The following is a 22153-nucleotide window of genomic DNA, read 5'->3' on the forward strand; positions in this document are numbered from 1 at the left end:
ATGCTTTTGCTCTCTCTTAGGACTCCACTGATGGATAACTGGTATTCTTTATCATATCTATACTTCAGTACTGTTGGAACTTTGGTAACGTTATTTGTGGGAATGCTTATCAGTTTATCAACAGGTAACTAAATATTAGTATTGCTGTATTACCGCTACATTAGTTTTTACTATATCTGTTTTATAGGTATTTATGTTATTTTACTATAGTTCTAACAACTAGTTTAATTATTTGCTCCATTTTACTCATGGGAAATTTTACGGCCTGGTCTTGAAAACAGAAGACCCACCTCAATTTGAATCTTTGTTATGCCATTTATTAGCTGAAAGAACTTATAGCTATAAGTCTATATAGCTACTACATAGCTACTCTGAGCCTTAGCTATCCTATGTATAAAATGAGGATAATAATTTACCTGCCTATCTCACAGGTCTCTGTAAGATAAAAATAAAATGCTTGAAGAAATTGTGTATAGCTACTACAATGCTAAGGATTTTACACATACCATTACAATAGCTCTGTGCCATGATCTTCTCATTGTCCTGCACTGACTCTTTGTAAAGAAGTATACACATGTTAGGAATAATAATTATGATCTTTATATCTAAACATAGTGTGAAGGCTTTTCTCAGATGTTCGTAAACTTTAAAAAAATAATTTTTAAAGGAAATCAAACCAATACTACACATAGCATACACAGCTCTCTGGGATTGCTATAGAACTGTTACCCTGGGACTTCATTTTGTCCTCGTTCTGTGAATTCTCTTGGTCTCCCTCCAGTGTTGGATTCCCTGCTGCCTGTATCCCATTACTCCTAATTCTTGTTTACACCCTTAACTGAATGGGGCACATCCTATAGCACATTCTTGAGAAAGGGTGGACAAGAGATCTTGGAAACATTGCATAGCTGAAAAAAAAAGTCTTTAATTCCTCCTTATACTTGACAATTGCTGATAATTTGAGTAGAGAATCCTAGGTTGAGAGTAACTTTCTTGTTCCTGGAGGCTGTGTTACTTCTTTTCTACTTGCCTTGTTGCTGTTGAGAATACCAGTGCCCTGCTGCCTGCTGGCCGTTCGCATGTGACCCATTTCACAATGACTGCCTTGCCCTAGCCCCTCAGGAGGGTTTCAATCTGACGACCCATGTCCTGCAGTTCTAGGGCACTTTCCTATATTATTTCTTTTGTAATTTCCTGCCATTTTCTGTTTTCTCTTTCTGGAAACTCCTGTTAGTCAAATGTTTTAAACTTGGACAGTCCTTCTGATTTTCTTATCTTTTCTCTCCTATTTTCCATCTCTGTGTCTCTTAGGTTTACTACATGTGTTATTTTTAAAATGACTTTTCCAGTAATTTTCAAAGGAGTGCTCTGATTCAGTTTTGAAGTGCTCTGATTCAGTTTTCAGTTTGTGTCTCTCCAGCACCTGGTAGAGTCTCTAGAACATGGTAGGCACTCAACAATATTGAATGAATTAATTTAAGGTTGAACCCATCTCCTGAACAACAGAGGTTCCCTTAATTAAAAATCTAGTATTTATACTAAAATGGTGTTTCTCAAACTTTAGAGAGCAGAAAATCACCTTGGAAATTTGGTAAAAATTTTTTGGTAAAAATCAGGACTCAGTGGCTCCACCCACAGAGGTTCTAATTGGGTCAGTCCAGGTTGGAATCCAGGAATCTGCATGTTCAGTACATCTCCTAGGTGATTTGGATAGAGGTAGTTGGAGAACAACTCTTTGAGATACACAGTTTTAAAAGCCTCCTCTCTGATTCACAAATAAAATACTGAGCCAAAGAATAATTTTTGTAGAGCAAAACTTTAGGGAAGAGAATTTGGATCAAGCACCTATCATCATACTGGTTTTCATTTAAATAATTTATCCAACAATTCATAATTTCCTGCATTTCTTCACACATTCATAGCCACTAAACTGGGGAAGGGCAACTCCATCAAGCAGAGGTTTGATATTTTATTGGTAGATCATGAAGGGTGCATTTAAACCAGTTTTCCTACCAGTATTGGGCCAGATGACTCTTCCCTAGTTGATACCAGATGAGACAGTTGGCTTGCATGTAAGAACCACCTTATTTATCTTTAAACACTAGACTCATATGTATCCCAGTGAGAGGCTTGCAGAATCTGAGACTGACTGAGGGAAGAGAAATGGCAGGCTAAGTCTCCAGCACTATTTAAAAGACTCTTTCTCTTTGTGTTTTATAAGTGCATAGAAGTGAATGTGCCCAAGTTAAATGTGTGTATGATGGTCCATCACTGGGTAGTTACAGATATCTTTTTAACAATGTAAATAATGTATGTTTTTCAGGAGGAAGAAAACAAAACATAGACCGCAGATTCCTACTAACCAAAGAGGACTTTTTATCCAATTTTGACATTTTTAAGAAAGTGAGTTGGCTTTCTTTTTCCTTAAATTAGTAAGATTGTGCTTTTATCACCAGGACAGAATACTAGTTAGTCCTCAGACTTTCTTTTGGACAAGGAAGGTATTTGCCTTCCTTTTTTTAATGATTTATTTCTGTTGTTTATCTCTGCCTCAGTAGACTATGAAGCTGCTTTAGAGAAAGAAAAGTAGTAGTAACAATTATTTAGAGTTGAATGAACAGTTTCTTTTTTCTAATCACCATGTTAACATTTTCTTTTAGAAGAAGCAAGTGTTAGACTATAAACCTCATCCAATAGAAGATGGTGGAACTGATAACCCTGGCTTCAACCATATTGAATTGAACTCCACAGATCAAAGTGGCAAGATCAATGGGACTCGTTTGTGAAGCAGCTGTGATGCTAAATTATCTTAAACAGTGTCCCAGTTTTATATGTTTTTTAAGATAATTGGATCAGGTTTAGATTTTTTTTGGTCCTATCATGAGTGTTTTGGGGGAACTTTGGGGGGATACATTTTTGTTAAAGCAAATTTTGACTTTCACTTTCTATACTCATTAATTGATGCTACTCTGCAGGTAAGAGTTTCAGCATCAGTATTTTCCTCTATCTCTCTACTATTATTTCAGTGAAGCTGTAGTTGTGAAAGTTGTGAAAGTTTTGAAAGTTGTGACTACATATGTGCTGAAAAGCTAATACACACATATACACACATACTCGATGGTCAAAAGCATATTCTTAAATTAGGGCATCATTAAAAATATTTCCCTGCATTTGGTCTTAGCATATATTTTGGGGTTTGCTGAAATCATAATTAATATTGAAAAGGACCTCTCTCCCTCCTACCACATACTCTATTCTTAGGGAGCAATGAAGTGACAGGTCTGTGCTGTCTCGATCTTTGCTTCTCATCAACCCCTATCAGCCCAGGGCACGTTTATTCTTGGAATTGATTCTGGCTCGGGAGGGTGTTAATCAAGAAACATCCTGTTTGGGACAGAACATGGGCCCAATGGTCAAGGTCTTTTTGGTGCTATGCATCTCTTCTTGTGCCTTTTTGCTTGTTAACTAGAGTTCCTGGCCATTGGCTGCTTATATTGCCTTTCTTAGACTCTGGTTCTTATCTGGATTCCTGGTTTCTCACCCACTAACTTTGGTTTTGTTGCACATTTTACCTTTGCTCGCCTGCCTAATTTCCTGTTCACTCTATTGCCTTGGGCTTGTGTATGTCTTGAGACACCCAATGTGAATCATGCTACCCCAGATCCTGGTTCACTGCGTCCCGGCCTATAAATATAAACTCCCATGAGCCTTATACTGACCAAAGTACTTTCAACTAGGTACTTACAGATTTGGTGATCCAAGAACATTTACACAATTAAAAATGGGTAAGCTCTGTGGAATTAGGTGATTCCATTGAATGCTATGAAGCTGAATGTCAACTAATTTGCAATGATTTAAATTTAAAGGTACATATGCTTAGACATATTGAATTCCAATATATCCACCTGGTTGATGAGCTAAATTACATAGGCAAATACTACTATTTTTGTTTAGTGTTCCGGAATTACTGAATATATGCTATGTTCCATGCTTTAAAATTTCAAGTAGCAATCTCAAAGTTTATTTTGTTTATTTTCCTACATTTCTAGCTAAGACTTTGGTTACAGGCTTTCATCAATAACTTATTTTTTTTCTACAGTTCACACATTAGATACTGTTTAGAAGGGTTTTTTTTTTAGCATTACACTGTTTTAAAATAATAATGTGTGAAATATTTAGGTACATTATAATATTTTATGATTAAATAATTTTTGCTTATTGTCTGATATTTAGGTGAGCATGCTGTACAGAGGTTGGCAATTAAAAACATTAAGAAATGTTTTTAATGTTAATGTTTTTAATGTTTTATTCATGTTATTAAGAAACATTAATAAAAAAATAAGAAATAGCATTAATCTAAAGCAAAGAGATTTATACATTTAAATTAATGATATATTCACATATTTTCTATATGTGTAGTTATTTTTTAATCAACATATTTGTAAGCATACATCAAACTTTGTAACTCTTTCTATGATTTTTAATGAGTAGGAAGATATAATCTTATTCGTTTTATGTGAGTGTGATTTGAACTATTGTTATTTATTTAGTAATTCTAAATGCACATGTGTGTACTTTCCTTCAATTTTGGAAATCAAAATCGGGTTATTTAAATAATTTTTTCTCTTTTCTGACTGCCAAGGAGTTACGGAATATATTCTTAATGAGAGATATAATACTTCCATTCTTGTCCACTTTCTTTTAGGAAAATATGTCTTTGTGACATTAGGAATTGTCAATATTTTACTTTTATAAACACATGAGAGTACCGGATTTCTATCTTAAGAAATCAAAGTAATGTTACTATTAATTATTAAAAATTATTTATCTTATCTAAATCTTTGGGTTAAACCAAATAAAGGTAAAATGTTAATATAATGTAAATATTAAAATCTAATGTTCTTAATTATTTTGAATCACAACAATGCTAATGGGAGGGAAAAGCCACATAAGTTACCTATTTCTTTTGCCACTAATAAGTTGTATGACCTTGAATTTATCCTTAATCTCCTCTAATGATGGACCTTAACACTAAACACGTACCTACCTCACAAAAATAATGTGACCATCAAAGATCAGATAGCGCTTTATTAATTCAAATAGTGTTACTTAAAATTTCAATTGAAATTGATTGAAAGTCAAAATTTGAGACAAAGTTTATTTGCTAGTTTTGAAAAAAGATAAGCCGTTAATAATTTGCAGTGTAATGATATGGAAATAGTTCCTTACTCTAAAAAAATATATGCCATAGAAATACTAAAATATAGTTAGGAATCAGCAGGATTATTCTAACAGAGAGAATGTAAACTCTAAAGAAAGCTACAGACCAATCATACTCACTCCATAGAGAAAAGAAAGTTTTATATGTAGGATATAAAACAGTATACATGTATATTCATCTATTTAGTTGCTTATGCAATCATTTTCTCTCTAGACCAGTGGTTCTCAATGGGGCAATTTTGCATCTCAGGGGACATGTAGAAATATCTGGATACATTTATGGTTGTTACATCTGGTGAGGAGGTGCTACTGGCATCTAGTGGTTAGAATTCAGAGGTGCTGCTAAATGTCTTATGGTGCACAGGGCAGCCCTTCTCCACAAAAACAACAAAAAATGATCCTGCCTCAGCTATCAATAGTGTGGAGTTCAAGAAATCCTGCCCTAGAGGCCAAGGTTGAAATCTTGATTTTCCTGAAGTCACACACCTTGGTTATGTTCTTTTAGGGAAATTGCCTTGACTCATCTACAGGTGAGGATTAAAGTATTGCTAGCATATGGAATGTTACGATGCAGAATAATGACCATATATTTTCACAGCATTTTGAAAATATTAAGGACTATAGAATTGTGAATAACTATGAAAACAACTCTTAAGAGAGTTTCATTTCTTGGGCTTCCCTGGTGGCACAGTGTTTAAGAATCCGCCAGCCAATGCAGGGGACACGGGTTTGAGCCCTGGTCCTGGAAGATCCCACATGCCGTGGAGCAACTAAGCCAGTGTGCCACAACTACTGAGCCTGTGCTCTAGAGCCCGCAAACCACAACTACTGAGCCCGCGTGCCACAACTACTGAAGCCCACGTGCCTAGAGCCTGTGTTCCGCAACAAAAGAAGCCACCGCAATGAGAAGCCCGCGCGCCACAATGAAGAGTAGCCCCCGCTCACGGCAACTAGAGAAAGACTGCACACAGCAACGAAGACCCAATGCACCTAAAAACAAACAATCAGATAAATAAATAAATACATTTATTTTTTTAAAAAAAGAGTTTCATTTCTTAACATGATTTCCAACATTAACACACATTAAGATGAAGGAAGTATTAAATATGTAAGTATGAAGGTTTCATAATTTTATTTATGATAACTCCAGAAAATATAGTTTATTGTTAACAACTGAGTGTCTGTCCATGATGTAGATACATGGGATAGGGATGGAGCTGAGATGGGGGAGGTAACTCTCTGTGTTGATTCTTATAGGAAATTCTGAGTTTTATCCAATAACGATTGTTGATATGGAGTCAACTAAGTGCATGACCCTTTAGTTACTGAAATTCACTGTATAATTTAATCACTGTAAAATTCACTTTTACATTAAGTCGTATGCCCATTGTTTGTGAAAAAAGTTGAGGAGATTGAACATTATAATGTAAAACATGGTTGCATTTCTGACTTTTCAATTTGAACATTATAATGTAAAGCATGTTTGCATTTCTGACTTTTCAACTTGCTGATTAAACTCTACAAGTGTCTTTGCAGCTGTCTATTCTTGGGGGATAAGTATCAAATCGAATATAATTAACTTCATCAGCTTTTACAGGAAGTTATTTCCACTCTATTTACCACACAAAGGACTCTTCCTATGTACTATGTATGGATTATAAAAGTGTAAGCAAATAAACATGTAGAACATATCACTGAAGGATATTTTATATTTTAAGCAATTAAGACTGTATCTGAAAATACAATAGAAAGTAACATATTTAATACTGGAAATTTCTTAGCCATTATCTCTTTGAATATTCCCCCCCCTCTCCCATTTTCACTATTCTGTATCTCCTTACCTCCTATTAGATGAATGTTGTAACTTTTTATCTCATCCCCCATGTCTCCTGATCTGGTTCATAATTGTTATATTTTTATATTCATCACAATCTTAGAACATTTTCATCACCCCCAAAGAAACCCCATATCCATTAGCAGTCAGTTGCCATTTCGCCCAACCCCATTAGCCCTAAGTGACCACTAATCTCCTTTTTATCTCCACGGATTTTTCTATTCTGGAAATTTCATATAAATGAAATCACATGAAAATCAAAAGACCCCAGTATGTCTTTTGTGACCACAGCGGTCTTTTGTGACTAGCTTCTTTCACATAACATAATGTTTTCAAGGTTAATTCATGTAGCATACATCAGTACTTCATTCATTTTGATGGCCTAATATTCCATTGTATGGCTATACCACATTTTATTTATCCATTCATCAGTTGATGGACATTTGTGTTGTTTCCACTTTTAGGCTATTACGAATAATGCTGATCTGAACACTGTGTACAAGTTTTTGTGTGGATGTGTGTTTTCGTTTTTCTTGAGTATATACGAGCAGTAGAATTGCTGGGTCATGTGGTAACTCTATCCTTAACCATTTGAGGAACTACTAGACTGTTTCCAAAGTGGTTGCACCATATTACGTTTCTATCAGTAGTGTATGAGGGTTCCAATTTCTCCACATCCTGACCAACACTTGTTGTTAAATGTATTTTTTATTATAGCCATTCTAGTGGGTGTGAAGTGGTATCTTACTGTGGTTTTGATTTGCAGTTTCCTGATAGCTAATGATGTTGAGAATCTTTTTATGCTTATTGGCCATTTGTACATCATCTTTGGAGACATGTCTGTTGAGATCCTTTGCCCATTTTCAGTGGCTTATTTGTCTTTTTATTATTGAATTGTAAGAGTTATTTGTATATTCAAGATACAAGTTTCTTATCAGATATATAATTTACAAACGTTTTCCTCCACTCCATGGGTTGGAGAGTTTTCTAAGTCTCTGAGTTATAGAGTGACGAGATCTAAACAGATCTCAAGTTTCAAAGTAGAGAACATAAAGCCTCCTATTCACACACTTAAGATAGAGTAGGAAGCATGATGTTTCAGTAAATAAGACAAAGTACAGTGCAATTTAAAATAGGGCTAGTTGTGGCGGTAGATGGAGAAACAAAAGGAGACAGGTGAAGCAGGTGGAGAGATTAGAGATAGGAGAAAGATAAATACATAGACTTATTTCTCTGCTGAGGCCATGCATGGGTGGAAGCCAGGATACCCAGGCAAAGGCAAGACTGCAAAAAATGATAGGAGAGTCAAGGTATACCTTGGTTTACATGCTGTTGGAGATGTAAGAGGCTGGCTCAAGGAGGCCATCTACAGGGGAAGTGATCAAGCAGAGAAAAACATATGCAGAAAATTTAACCAATGATCTCAGCCATGCCCTGGAGCATTTGACTGCCTCCTTGGCTCTTCTTCACATTCAAATAATCAGGTGTTTGATGTTTATAGCTCAGAAAAGGGATGCTTCCACAAATACCAGAGAAAAAAAGAGATTTCTTCTTGGCTTTTGAGTGTCAAGTCTAGCCTCTTCGGTTGACAAGGATAAAATATCTTGGGAGGTAAGAGCTAAATTCTCAAATGCCTGGGGTAGAAATGGATTTCTGATGCTACGAGGGTTTAGAGGAAGCCAGGAGTGTTAATATATTAATGAGTCTCTGAGGAAGGGTCTGTGTCCCACTTTATGTGGTGAGCCTTGGGATGGCGGCAGCAAACCACCATAGGTTTGTGGGATTTGAGAGAAACAGCAAAACCTGTGCCCCATCTCCTGCTTAGAGCTGAGCGCCACAAGACCGCAGTAAATACACAGCTGAATGGTGTATCTGGGCAGGCATATGACCTTGGGGTGTTAGACTTTACCATGGTTTATAAGCACGGAAGCAGAAATTACTGCATGAAATGTCTAGGTGACTAGGATTTTAGCCTCACAATTTCGTACAACCTAGTGTAGTGTAAGAGCAGTATGGAGGTAAAGAAGGAAAGCAATAGGGGAATTAGGCTCAAACAGGCTGAGACCGGCTGAGATTGACAACTATTTTATGGTTTCCGAACAGAAGATGAATATTAAAAGCTTAGACAATTAAAAAAAAAAAAACCTAGGCAGATGGGGGAGTGAGGATGGGAAGAAGTATTATTCCCTTTTATAGCAAGTAGTCAATACTGTAGCTAAAAATTGATTTCTATCTCTTAATGCTTTTCACGATCTCGCTTCTTAAACTTAGTCATCTTTGTTCACTGCTGTATTCTTAGCGTCTAGAACAGAGCCTGGCCCAATAAATACTGTCGAATGAACGAATCTATAAAATTACTGCCTCTTAGAGTTTTCATCCACTTGTTTGTTTGTTTTTAAATGAGAGTCACAGGCTTGAATCCCTGAGAAGCAGAGTCTGACACGGAGTTTGGTATGCTTAATGTTTATTAAGGGGCGCCTTTAGGATCCACACCTGTGGAAGAAAGGCGAGAGACCTGTGGAAGGAAGACGAGAGACGCAGGTTTGGGCAGAGGTGGAAGTTGAGCTGTAGTGCCAATCCAAGGACGGTCTCCCCACAGAGACTCTGAAGTGCGGGGAGTTAACTTCAGAGTTAACCCCATTGGGCCAAGGTAGTCAGGCTTTCATATCCCGGCGTCAACCAGTCGTTGATGTGGGTAGGCACAGGAAGGGGCGTGGTCTTGGACCACGTGATCCTCTGCAATAAGGCCTTCCCGGAGAGCTGAGAGGTGAAAGCTGTCTGCCGTAGCCCTCCCAACGGCAGGGGCTAGCAGTCCTTCACTGAAGGGGGATCTCGGCAGTGTACTACGGTGTCCACTTCACAAGGTAACTGCATTTTAGAGACGTTAAGTCATTTGTCCAAGGTCAGACACCTTGGATCTGAAGTTAGTTTTGTCTGACGCCAAAGCCCATGACCTTGATATTTTGCTCTATTGAACGTGTTGATGTAAGCTCACTCCTAAACTGGTGAGGGTGGGGCTTGGAGCTACGAGGGCTTATTCTCAGGCTTCTGAGATACAAAGTGCAAGTCAAAGTGGCAGACCTCTGTGTGGCCCTGACCCACTCCTTTAAGCAACGCCCAGTGCTCTGCTCAGCAAGGAAACTGCAGTGACAGTGCTTTGTATTAAATGATATGATTAACTGATAACTGATAACTATTACAGTTTGAAATTGCTACCCACCGACCTTTCCACCAGGGTAATAGTCTTTAAAATATTATACAGTCAGATAAAACTGAACAATTCAGCTTGCATTGTAGAGTGTATTCAAATTATGGCAAAATATTGAGTAGATCGGTGGTTTTCAATGTGTGGTTCCCAGCCAACAGTATCAACACCACCTGGGTACTTGTAGCAATTGAAATTCTTGGGCCTACCTTAGAACTCCTGAATCAGAAACGGTAGTGGTCGGGTTCAGGTGATTCTAATACAAGCTAGAGTTTAGTTTGAGAAATACTGGACTAGATAGTGATAATTAGTAGGAAAAAGAAACTGGATTTGCAATTAGCAAATAAACTGTATGTAAGTGTTTCCTTTAAAAATGGTTTGAATATTTCCTCTATTTGTTCACTGGATTTGCTTTGCATATTGGACCCCAGCCCTTCTAAATGATCACAAATTCCTAATTAGTGAGGTCTGAATCAATGAAAGTTAAAGATTACTTCCTTGAGGGCTAAGGTCTAGGCAAGCTGAGTGCAGCTGTGCATAGGGTCCCACTGATAACACCTTTAGTATTTACCCCTCCCTACCAGGATATTAATGGGCTCCATATTGAATACTTCAAGTATTTAAAGCCACTCATGCCATAGAAACATTATTCAGCAAGCTTCCTTAATTTTTTTGTTGAAAATATTATAAAATTGGTGTCTAAAACCAGATAGTCAATGGGTGATCTGGGGAAATTACTCAGTATCCCTGTTGGGAAAACAATAGCTGGACTTAAGTGGGTTTTAACTTCTTCACTAAGATAGAGGATTGTATGAATTGAGGTTTTACACTTGGCTCTTTCATGTTGAAATTTATTTACAGGAAAATGAGTTAACACTGATTGCATCCTATAAGCACTAAATACTTGACGCTCTGTTAGGCACTGGGGAAAGTGAAGGTGGGATTCTTGATTTCTATCACTTACAAGCTCTCTGGGGATATAGACAGATATGCATGCACCAGTGGAGGAATAACACACGGGGAAAGAGTCTGAGTGAGTGGGGCCGGTCGTGTGATAGGAGACTTCTGGGGAGAGGGGAGCCCAGTGGACAGGACTAGCTGGGAGACACACTTGCTGAAAAGTCTGAGCTAGACCTTAAAACTAGAGATGATCTGACTAGGCAAAGAAGAGAGGAAAAATGTTTTGTTTGTTTTTTTCCAATTTATTTATTTATTTATTTATTTTGGCTGTGTTGGGTCTTCGTTTCTGTGCGAGGGCTTTCTCTAGTTGCGGCAAGCGGGGGCCACTCTTCATCGCGGTGCGCGGGCCTCTCACTATTGCGGCCTCTCATTGCGGAGCACAGGCTCCAGACGCGCAGGCTCAGCAGTTGTGGCTCACGGGCCTCGTTGCTCCGCGGCATGTGGGATCTTCCCAGACCATGGCTCGAACCCGTGTCCCCTGCATTGGCAGGTAGATTCTCAACCACTGCACCACCAGGGAAGCCCAGGAAAAATGTTTTTCCAGGGAGTGTGGTGCATGGAGGGAGGTATAAGTAAAGCTTGGGAAGGAGTGAAGGAACCTGCTCTTCTGGGGGATGTGAGGAGATCCTGGCTAGCATGGAGGTTGGTACAGAGGTGAAGAAACATTATGTAAGTAGAGTGGCCGGTTTGAAGGACTAGGATACAGAGTTAGGACTTTTACCAGAACTTCCCTTTGAATCCAGGAGGGTCTGCTGCCTGCCAGGGGCATTTGCTGTATTCTTAATCTGCCTCTAGTGTACATTAGACTATACTTACAGTAATGCAATGAGTCATCAAACGAAGGATAAATGGGTTGCAATTTCCTTTATTTAAGACCCCCTGGAAAGCATATTTATAGAAAATTTACATAGAAAGTTATTTCTAGAGAGATTTCCATTTAAAAATATCAGCTAAAATAAAATTTTGCCAGTTCCACGATTATCCCCCCTGCCAACTATTTGGATAACTTTATATCCACACAGGTGAGGTTTTAATGAAGATTATAGTGTTGAAGTAGGATATTTCTAATATTTTAGTCTTATGAAGACTCATAAGATTAGGTATATTAAAAAATCCTCAAATGACGGCCTACTCATTACACCTGATAATTAACATATTCACCATCAACACTGGGAAACAGAGTTCATCAGAAACATATGCTAATTTTTTGCTGGCTATGTTGTTTGTTTTTGCATGCATTCGTTCAATAAACACTTGATTTCTTTCTTTTTATTTTCCCAGTTTTACTGAGATATAATTGACATACTGTGCTGTATAAGTTTTAAGATGTACAGCATAATGATTTGACTCACATAAATTGTGAAATGATTACCATAAGTTTAGTTAACATCCATCATCTCATATAAATACAAAAAAGAAAAAGAAAAAAAAAGTTTTTTCCTTGTGAGAACTCTTAGGATCTTAATACTTTCAAATATACCATGCAGCAGTGTTAGCTATAGTCATCATGTTGTGCATTATATCCCTATACTTATTTATCTTTTCTTGAGATATAATTGACATATAACATTATATTGGTTTCAGGCATACCACATAATAATTTGATATTTCTATATAGTATGTGTATATTACTAAGTGATAACCACAATATGTCTAGTTAAGATCCAATATCACAAATAGTTATAAAATTTTTTTGTGTGATGAGAATTTTTAAGATCTATTCTCTTAGCAAATATACAATAAAGTATTACTAAGTGTAATCACCATGCTGTACATCATATGCCCATGACTTATTTATCTTATAACTGGAAGTTTGTAACTTTTGCCTACCTTCTCCCATATCACCCATTCCCTGACCCTGCCTCTAGCAACCACCAGTTTGTTTTCTGTATATGTATCCTGAGCACCTCACAATTGGCTGCCTCTGTGTTAGTCCCTGGGATGAGTGAGTCTGAGCATGTGAGCCTTCTAAGAGCCATTTATCAGTTTGCTCTGCTCTTAGGGATGTGAGTCCTATTGGTTTTCACAGCTAGCTATTTTGGGGGCTCATCTCTCAGGTGTAGGTCTTAAAAGTTGTGGTGCCTGATGTGGGGTTCAAACCCTTTCCTCCTCAGGGAGAAGGTCCAGGTTTTGAATTCTGATTGTAGATTGTCACACTGGGGGTGGGGTTTAGGGTGAGTTTGTGTCTCAGCCTCTTCTACCCACTTTGTGGGTTTTTTATCTTTTTCCCAATGTGTTGCTCACCTAGTTTAAGGGTTTTTCTGTTTTGTTTTGTTTTTTTCCCAGAGGAAGTTGTTCCATATTTAGCTGTAGACTCAGTGTGTCTGTGGGAGGAGGTGAGCTCAGGATCTTCCTACCTTGCCATCTTGAACCGGCCATATTTTTTTTTTTTTGATTACTATAACTTTATAATATAGCTTGAAATCAGGAAATGTGTTGCCCCCCTCTTTGTTCTTTTTTTCTCAGGATTTCTTTGGCTATTCAGGGTCTTTTGTGGTTCCATATAAATGTTAAGATAGTTTTTTCTACTTCTGTAAAAAAAAAAAAATGCCATTGAAATCTTAACAGGGATTGCGTTAAATCTATAAATGGCTTAAGTAGTATGGACATTTTAACAATATTAAATTTTCCAATCTATGAACAAGGGATATTTCTCCATTTATTTGTGTCTTCTTTGATTTCTTTCATCAATGTCTTGTAGTTTTCAGGGTAGAGATTTTTCACCTCCTCAGTTAAATTTATTTTTAAGTATCTTATTTTTGTTGCCTCTGTGAGATTGTTTTCTTTATTTCTTTTTCAGATAATTTGTGTTAGTGTATAGAAAAGCTTCTGATTTTGTATGTTAATTTTGTGTCCTGAAACTTTACTGAATTAATTGATTAGATATAACAGTTTTTTTATGGAGTCTTCAGGATTTTCTATATATAAAATCATGTCATCTGTAAATAGAGACCATTTTACTTCTTCCTTTCCAATTCTTATGGCTTTTATTTATTTACTTATTTTCTTGCCTAATTGCTCTGGCTAGGACTTCCAGTACTATGTTGAATAGGAGTGGTGATAGTGGGCACCCATGTCTTTTCCTGATCCTAGAGGAAAAGCTTTTAACCTTTCATCATTAAGTATGTTGTTAACTGTGGCTTTGTCATATATGGCCTTTACTATGTTGAGGAACATTCCTTCTCTACCTAATTTGTTAAGAATTTTTATTATGAATGGATGTTGAATTTTGTCAAATGCTTTCTCTGCCACTATTAAGATGATCATATATTTTTTCTTTCTTTCTATTAATGTGATGTATCCCATTTATTGATTTGTGTATGTTGAACCATTTTTGCATTCCAAGGATAAATCCCACTTGATCATGGTGAGTGATCCTTTTTATGTGCTGCTGAATTTGATTTGCTACTATTTTATTGAGGATTTTTGCATTTATATTCATCAGGGACATTGCCCTGTAGTTTTATTTTCTTGTAGTGTCCTATTCTGGCTTTGATATCAGGCCCATGTTGGCTTCATAAAATGAGTGTTCCCTCCTCTCTGGTTTTTTGGAAGTTTTAAAATAAGGATTGGCATTCATTCTTCTTTAAATGTTTGGTAAAACTCACCAGTGAGGCCATCTGGTCCTGGAATTTTTGTCATCAGGAGATTTTTGATTACTGATTCAATGTCTTTACTAGTAATTGGTCTGTTCAGATTTGCTGTTTCTTCCTGATTCAGTCTTGGTAGGTTGTATGTTTCTAGGAATTTTTCCATTTTTTCTCGGTTGTCTAATTTGGTGTATAGTTGTTCATAGTAGTCTCTTATGATCCTTTGTATTTCTGTAGTATCAGTTGTAATGTGTCCTTTTTCATTTATAATTTTGTTGATTTGTTTCCTATTTTTTCTTTGGTTAGTCTAGCTAAAGTTTTCTCAATTTTGTTAACCTTTTCAAAGAACCAACTCTTAATTCATCACTCTTTTCTATTGTTTTCCTGTTCTATATTTTATTTATTGCTGTTCTAATCTTTATTTCCTTCTGTCAGTTTTGGGCTCAGTTTGATCTCTTTCTAGTTCCTTTAGGTATAGAGTTAGGTTGTTTGAGATCTTTCTTGTTTATTAATGTAGACATTTATTGTTGTGAGCTTTCCTCTTAGAACTGCTTTTGCTGCATCCCATAAATTTTGGTAGGTTGTGTTTCCATTTTTGTTTCAAGAGATTTTATTATTTCACCTTTAATTTCTTCTTTGATCCATTGGTTGTTCAGGAGTGTTAATTTCCATGTATTTGTGAATTTTTCAGTTTCATCTTGTTACTGATTTCTAGTTTTATCCCATTGTGATCACAGAAGATACTTGGTATGATTTCGATCTCCTTGAACTTGCTAAGATTTGTTTTGTGACCTAACGTATGGTTTATCCTAGAAAATGTTCCATGTGCACTTGAGAAGAATGGGTATTCTGCTGTTGTCAGACAGAATGCTCTGTGTATGTCTGTTAGGTTCATTTTATGTCTAATTTTGTCCAAACCTGTTTCTTTATTGATTCCCTATCTGGATGATCTATCTTGTTGAGAGTGGGTATTAAAGTCCCCAGCTATTATTATATTGCTGTATATTTCTCTTTTCAGCTCTGTTAGTTTTTGGGTTACATTTTTAGGTGCTCTGATATTGGGTATGTATTTACAATTATATCTTCTTGATGGGTTGACCCCTTTATCATTATGTACTGACCTTTGCCTCTTTTTACCATTTTTAATGTAAAATGTATTTTGTCTGATAGAGCTACCCCTGCCCTTTTTTTTTTTTTTTTTAACTACAATTTGCTGAAATCTTTTCCCACCCCTTCACTCTCAATTGATGGGTGTCTTTAAGGCTAAATGAGTCTCATATTGTTGGATCTTGTTTCTTTTCTTTTCTTTTTTTTTTTTGTATCTTGTTTCTTTATCTGTTTAACCATTCTGTGTCTTTTGATTGATTGGAGAATTTAATCCATTTACATTTAAAGTAAATATTGATAGTTAAGGACTTGTTATTGCCATTTTATTAATTATTTTCTGGTGGTTTTGTAGATCCACTGTTTCTTCTTACTGCTATCTTTTTTTCTATTTTGATGTCTTTTGCTATCAGTATGCTTTATTTCTTTATCATGGTGTGTGTGTGTCTGTGTGACTACTATAGGCTCTTCCCTTGTGGTTATCATGAGATTTGCATATAAAACCTTAAAATTTTAACACCCTATTTTAAACTGATAATGATTTAACTTTGCTAGTATTCCTAAACTTTATACTTTTACTTCCTGCCTCACATTGATGTTACAGTTTACATACTTTTTATATTGTGTATCCAATAACAGATTATTGTAGTTGTGGTTATGTTCTACTACATTTGTTTTTTAATTTTTAAACTAGAGTTGTAAATAAGTTATGCACCACCATTACTATATTATAGAATCTTTCTTTGACACTATATTTAATATTACCACTCAGTTTTATGCTACCTTCTCGTGTTTTTATAATGTTAATTAGCATCCTTTTACCTCCACATAAAGAACTCCCTTTAGCATTTCTTGTAAGGCAGGTCTAGTGTTATGAGCTCCCTCAGCTTTTGTTTGGGAAGGTCTTTATCCATTTCTGAAGGACAGCTCTGCCAGGTATAGAATTCTTTGTTGACAGTTTTTTCTTTCAATGTTTTGAATATATCATCCCATTCTCTCCTGGTCTACAAAGCTTCTGTGGAGAAATCTGCTGATAGTCTTATGAAGGTTCTTTTGTATGTAGCTCCACTCTTTTTTCTCACTGCTTTCAAAATTCTTTTTATCTTTCACTTTGACAACTTAATTATAATGTGTCATGGTGTAGCCCTTCTTGGGTTCACCTCTGTGGGGACTTTTGGGCCTCATGAATCTGGGCATCCATTTCTTTCCTCAGGTTGGGGAGTTTTTAGCCATTATTGCTTTAAATATTCTTTGTCTCTTTCTCTTCTTCTGGAATTGCCATAATGCCACTATTGTTTCTTTTAATTGTGTCCTATAAGTCACATATTCTTTCTTCACTCTTTTTTCTATTTGCTCCCCTGACTGGATCATTTCATATGTCCTGTCTTCTAGGTCACTGATTCCTTCTTCTGCATGGTGAAGTCTGTTTTTGAATCTCTCTTTTGAATTATTCAGTTCAGTCATTGTAATTTTTAGCTCTAGGATTTGTTTGTTTTTTTATGGTTTCTGTTCTTTGTTGAACTTCTTGTTTTGTTTAGCATTGTTTTCCTGATTGTTTACTTGTCTGCTGTGTGTTCTTATAGTTCACTAAATTTGTTTAGGAGGATCATTTTGAATTCTTTGACAATTCATAGATCTCCATTTCTTTAGGTTCAATTATTGGACCTTTATTTGTGTCCTTTGGCGGTGTCATGTTTATGTTTACCTGATTTTTTGATCCTTGATTCCTTACGTTGACATCTGTGCATTTTAGTAAACGGTCTCCAATTCCAGACTTTATAGGTTCTCTTTGACACAGACAGTTCTGCACCATTTGGCTCAGTTTGGGTTTCTGGACATGTTTGCTGGTAATAACTTTGGGCAGGTGGGGCTTGCTATCAGAGTGTATCTTCAGGTGAGCCCACTGCCCAAACTGGGGTCTGGGGTGGGTACTGCTGGCTGAAAGCAGTTGAATAAGAATTCTGGCTCTGTTCCCTACTTAGGTGAGGTTGTAGGATGGACTCCATGGTTACCTGAGTTCTCTGGTCAGGCTTACTAGATAGTTGGAACTGGGTACTATACTCAGCAGTAGGCAGAACTATGAATTAGCTTCTCTGCCTTGGTATGGCAGCAGGACATGCTGCAGGGCCTGCACAACTCATCGTTTGGGGATCTGAATCAGGCAAGAGTGTGCACTGATTTCTATGGCCACATGAGGTCACTGGTTTTGCTCTGCAGACAGAAAAGCCACGGGTTGTGTTCTCTGTTCAAGTACCACTGTAAGCAAGGCTGTTGGATGGGCTGCACAGTTTCCAGTGTGCTCTGGTTGGGCAAGCTGAATGCTGTATTCAGCAAAGGGCAGGCAACAGTTAGTTTCCCTGCCCAGATAGAGCAGGAGAATTGTCTCCAAGGGTGGCAAGGCTCTTTGTTTGTGGTCTTGATGCAAGTCAACCCATGCCCCAGGGGGCCAAACAGGGCTGCTGGCTTTGCTTTGCAGTCAATCATCTCTGCCTGCCATACTCTGAGTGTTGCTGAGCTATGTAGCTTCCAGGTGTTTTGGCCAGGCTTTCTGGTCAGGTGGGCCAGGAGCTACAGTCAGCAGTGGATAAAGTGATGATTTAACTCCTCTGCCTGGGTGAAATGGGAAGGCCAGCTCCAAGCATGCTCTCAGGTGTTCTGGATCAGGTTTTCTGGTCAGGAGCGGCCAGGAGCTACACTCAGTAGTGGGTAGGACTATGAATTAGTTTCCCTCCCCGGACAGAGCCCTGGACACCTCCAGGCCTGGCAAGACTCGCTGTTTGTGGTCTTGACTCAATCTGATCCACTCTTTCCAAGTGCCCTGGCCCTGTGGTGACAGACTTTGCAATTATCAGCTCAGCTTGCCATTCTGTGCTGAAGCATTCCTGAGCTATGTAGTTTCCAGGCTTTCTGGTCAGGGGGTGCTGGGAGCTGCACTCAGCAGTGGGCTGGGCTATGACTCAGCTCCCCTGCCTGGGTAGAGCAGACCAGGCTCCAGGGCTAGGAAGGCTCTTCATTTGAGGACCTGAATCAGGCAGACCTGCACCCCACTGAGTTCCCTAGTCATGGCTCTGTAGGTGAGCAAAGCCTCTGACTGGGACTGCTGGGTGGGCCCTGCAGGTAGGAACTTGGCCTATCAAGATCCGAGTGCTGGTTGTTGCAAGCCCCTACCTGCTTCTTTTTTTTTTTTTTTAATTGCATTCGATCTTTATTTTATTTTATTTTTTAATTAATTTATTTATTATTTATTTTTGGCTGTGTTGGGTCTTTGTTGCTGTGCGCGGGCTTTCTTTAGTTGCGACGAGCGGGGGCTACTCTTCCATTGTGGTGCACAGGCTTCTCATTGCGGTGGCTTCTCTTCTTGAGGAGCATGGGCTGTAGGCGAGCGGGCTCAGTAGTTGTGGCACGCAGGCTCAGTAGTTGTGGCTTGCGGGCTCTAGAGCGCAGGCTCAGTAGTTGTGGCGCACGGGCTTAGTTGTTCCGCAGCATGTGGGATCTTCCCGGACCAGGGCTCGAACCTGTGTTTGCTGCATTGGCAGGTGGATTCTTAACCTCTGCGCCACCAGGGGAGTCCCCTGCTTCTTTATCATAATCAGATTCTCAGTGGTCAAGCCCCATAGATTTCCCCCAATTCCTGTGGGGTGAGATGAGAGTGGGGGCTTCCAAGAAGTGACCCACAACACAGTGGGGTCTAGATATCCACCCTGGGTCTCATTTCCCAATAAAGGAACCCTAGGCTCAGGGGAGGGCCTCTCAATGTGATGCTGTGCTGGCCTGGGGGAGGGGCAATGTGGTCAGCATGTAGCCATTCTTCTTACCTTCTAATATCGCCTGTCTTGGTCTCCGTGGTGTGGGGGAGGTGCTTCAGCCTCACCCCTATGTTCTAGGATTCTTTTTTTAATTTTTATTTTATATTGGAGTATAGTTGATTAACAGTGTTAGTTTCAGGTGTACAGCAAAGTGATTCAGTTATACATATAAATGTATCTATTCTTTTTCAAATTCTTTTCCCATTTAGGTTATTACAGAATACTGAGCAGAGTTCCCTGCTGCTATATAGTAGGTCCTTGTTGGCTATCTATTTTAAATACAGCAGTGTGTACATGTCAGTACCAAACTCCCAATCTATCCCTTCCCACCACCCTTCCCACCTGGTAACCATTAGTTTGTTCTCTAAATCTGTGAGTCTGTTTCTGTTTGTAAATAAGTTCATTTGTATCATGAGGTATTTGTCTTTCTCTGTCTGACTTACTTCACTTAGTATGATAATCTCCAGGTCCGTCCATGGCATTATTTCATTCTTTTTAATGGCTGAGTAATATTCCATTGTATATATGTACCACATCTTCTTTTTTTTTTTTTTTTTTTAAACATCTTTATTGAAGTATAATTGCTTTACAATGGTGTGCTAGCTTCTGCTTTACAACAAAGTGAATCAGTTACACATATACATATGTTGCCATATCTCTTCCCTCTTGCATCTCCCTCCCTCCCACCCTCCCTATCCCACCCCTCTAGGTGGTCACAAAGCACCGAGCTGATCTCCCTGTGCTATGCGGCTGCTTCCCACTAGTTATCTATTTTACATTTGGTAGTGTATATATGTCCATGACACTCTCTCACCCTGTCACATCTCACCCCTCCCCCTCCCCATATCCTCAAGTCCATTCTCTAGTAGGTCTGTGTCTTTATTCCCATCTTGCCACTAGGTTCCTCATGACCTCTTTTTTTTTTTTTTTTTTTTTCCCTTAGATTCCATATATATGTGTTAGCATACTGTATTTGTTTTTCTCTTTCTGACTTACTTCACTCTGTATGACAGACTCTAACTCCATCCACCTCATTACAAACACCTCCATTTCATTTCTTTTTATGGCTGAGTAATATTCCATTGTATATATGTGCCACATCTTCTTTATCCATTCATCCGATGATGGACACCTAGGTTGCTTCCATGTCCTGGCTATTGTAAACAGAGCTGCAATGAATATTTTGGTACATGACTCTTTCTGAATTATGGTTTTCTCAGGGTATATGCCCAGCAGTGGGATTGCTGGGTCATATGGTAGTTCTATTTTTAGTTTTTTAAGGAACCTCCATACTGTTCTCCATAGTGGCTGTATCAATTTACATTCCCACCAACAGTGCAAGAGTGTTCCCTTTTCTCCACACCCTCTCCAGCATTTATTGTTTCTAGATTTTTTGATGATGGCCATTCTGACCGGTGTGAGATGATACCTCATTGTAGTTTTGATTTGCATTTCTCTAATGATTAATGATGTTGAGCATTCTTTCATGTGTCTGTTGGCAATCTGTATCTCTTCTTTGGAGAAATGTCTATTTAGGTCTTCTGCCCATTTTTGGATTGGGTTGTTTGTTTTTTTGTTATTGAGCTGCATGAGCTGCTTGTAAATCTTGGAGATTAATCCTTTGTCCGTTGCTTCATTTGCAAATATTTTCTCCCATTCTGAGGGTTGTCTTTTGGTCTTGTTTATGGTTTCCTTTGCTGTGCAAAAGCTTTTAAGTTTCATTAGGTCCCATTTGTTTATTTGTGTTTTTATTTCCATTTCTCTAGGAGCTGGGTCAAAAAGGATCTTGCTGTGACTTATGTCATAGAGTGTTCTGCCTATGTTTTCCTCTAAGAGTTTGATAGTGTCTGGCCTTACACTTAGGTCTTTAATCCATTTTGAGTTTATTTTTGTGTATGGTGTTAGGGAGTGTTCTAATTTCATACTTTTACATGTACCTGTCCAATTTTCCCAGCACCACTTATTGAAGAGGCTGTCTTTTCTCCACTGTATATGCTTGCCTCCTTTATCAAAGATAAGGTGACCATATGTGCGTGGGCTTATCTCTGGGCTTTCTATCCTGTTCCATTGATCTATATTTCTGTTTTTGTGCCAGTACCAAACTGTCTTGATTACTGTAGCTTTGTAATATAGTCTGAAGTCAGGGAGCCTGATTCCTCCAGCTCCATTTTTCGTTCTCAAGATTGCTTTGGCTATTCGGGGTCTTTTGTGTTTCCATACAAATTGTGAAATTTTTTGTTCTAGTTCTGTGAAAAATGCCAGTGGTAGTTTGATAGGGATTGCATTGAATCTGTAGATTGCTTTGGGTAGCAGAGTCATTTTCACAGTGTTTATTCTTCCAATCCAAGAACATGGTATATCTCTCCATCTATTTGTATCATCTTTAATTTCTTTCATCAGTGTCCTATAATTTTCTGCATACAGGTCTTTTGTC

General features: G+C 38.0%; 1 protein-coding gene across 2 annotated transcripts in view; it reads left to right on the forward strand.

Moving 5' to 3' along the window:
• SLC5A8 (solute carrier family 5 member 8) overlaps positions 1-4174 on the forward strand; it is a 71392-nt gene extending 67218 nt beyond the window's left edge. Inside the window, exons 13-15 of one of the 2 annotated variants that reach the window (XM_061204692.1) lie at positions 21-124; positions 2324-2403; positions 2661-4174. In XM_061204692.1, the coding sequence (XP_061060675.1) occupies positions 21-124; positions 2324-2403; positions 2661-2786 (310 nt within the window). In that variant the 3' untranslated portion in view covers positions 2787-4174. The remainder of the gene's footprint in view (positions 1-20; positions 125-2323; positions 2404-2660) is intronic. The other variant, XM_061204693.1, reaches the window with a different exon arrangement.
• The last annotated feature ends 17979 nt before the right edge of the window (positions 4175-22153 follow it).

The sequence above is a fragment of the Eubalaena glacialis genome, chromosome 11 (assembly GCF_028564815.1).
Source record: "Eubalaena glacialis isolate mEubGla1 chromosome 11, mEubGla1.1.hap2.+ XY, whole genome shotgun sequence".
Lineage (NCBI taxonomy): Eukaryota > Metazoa > Chordata > Mammalia > Artiodactyla > Balaenidae > Eubalaena > Eubalaena glacialis.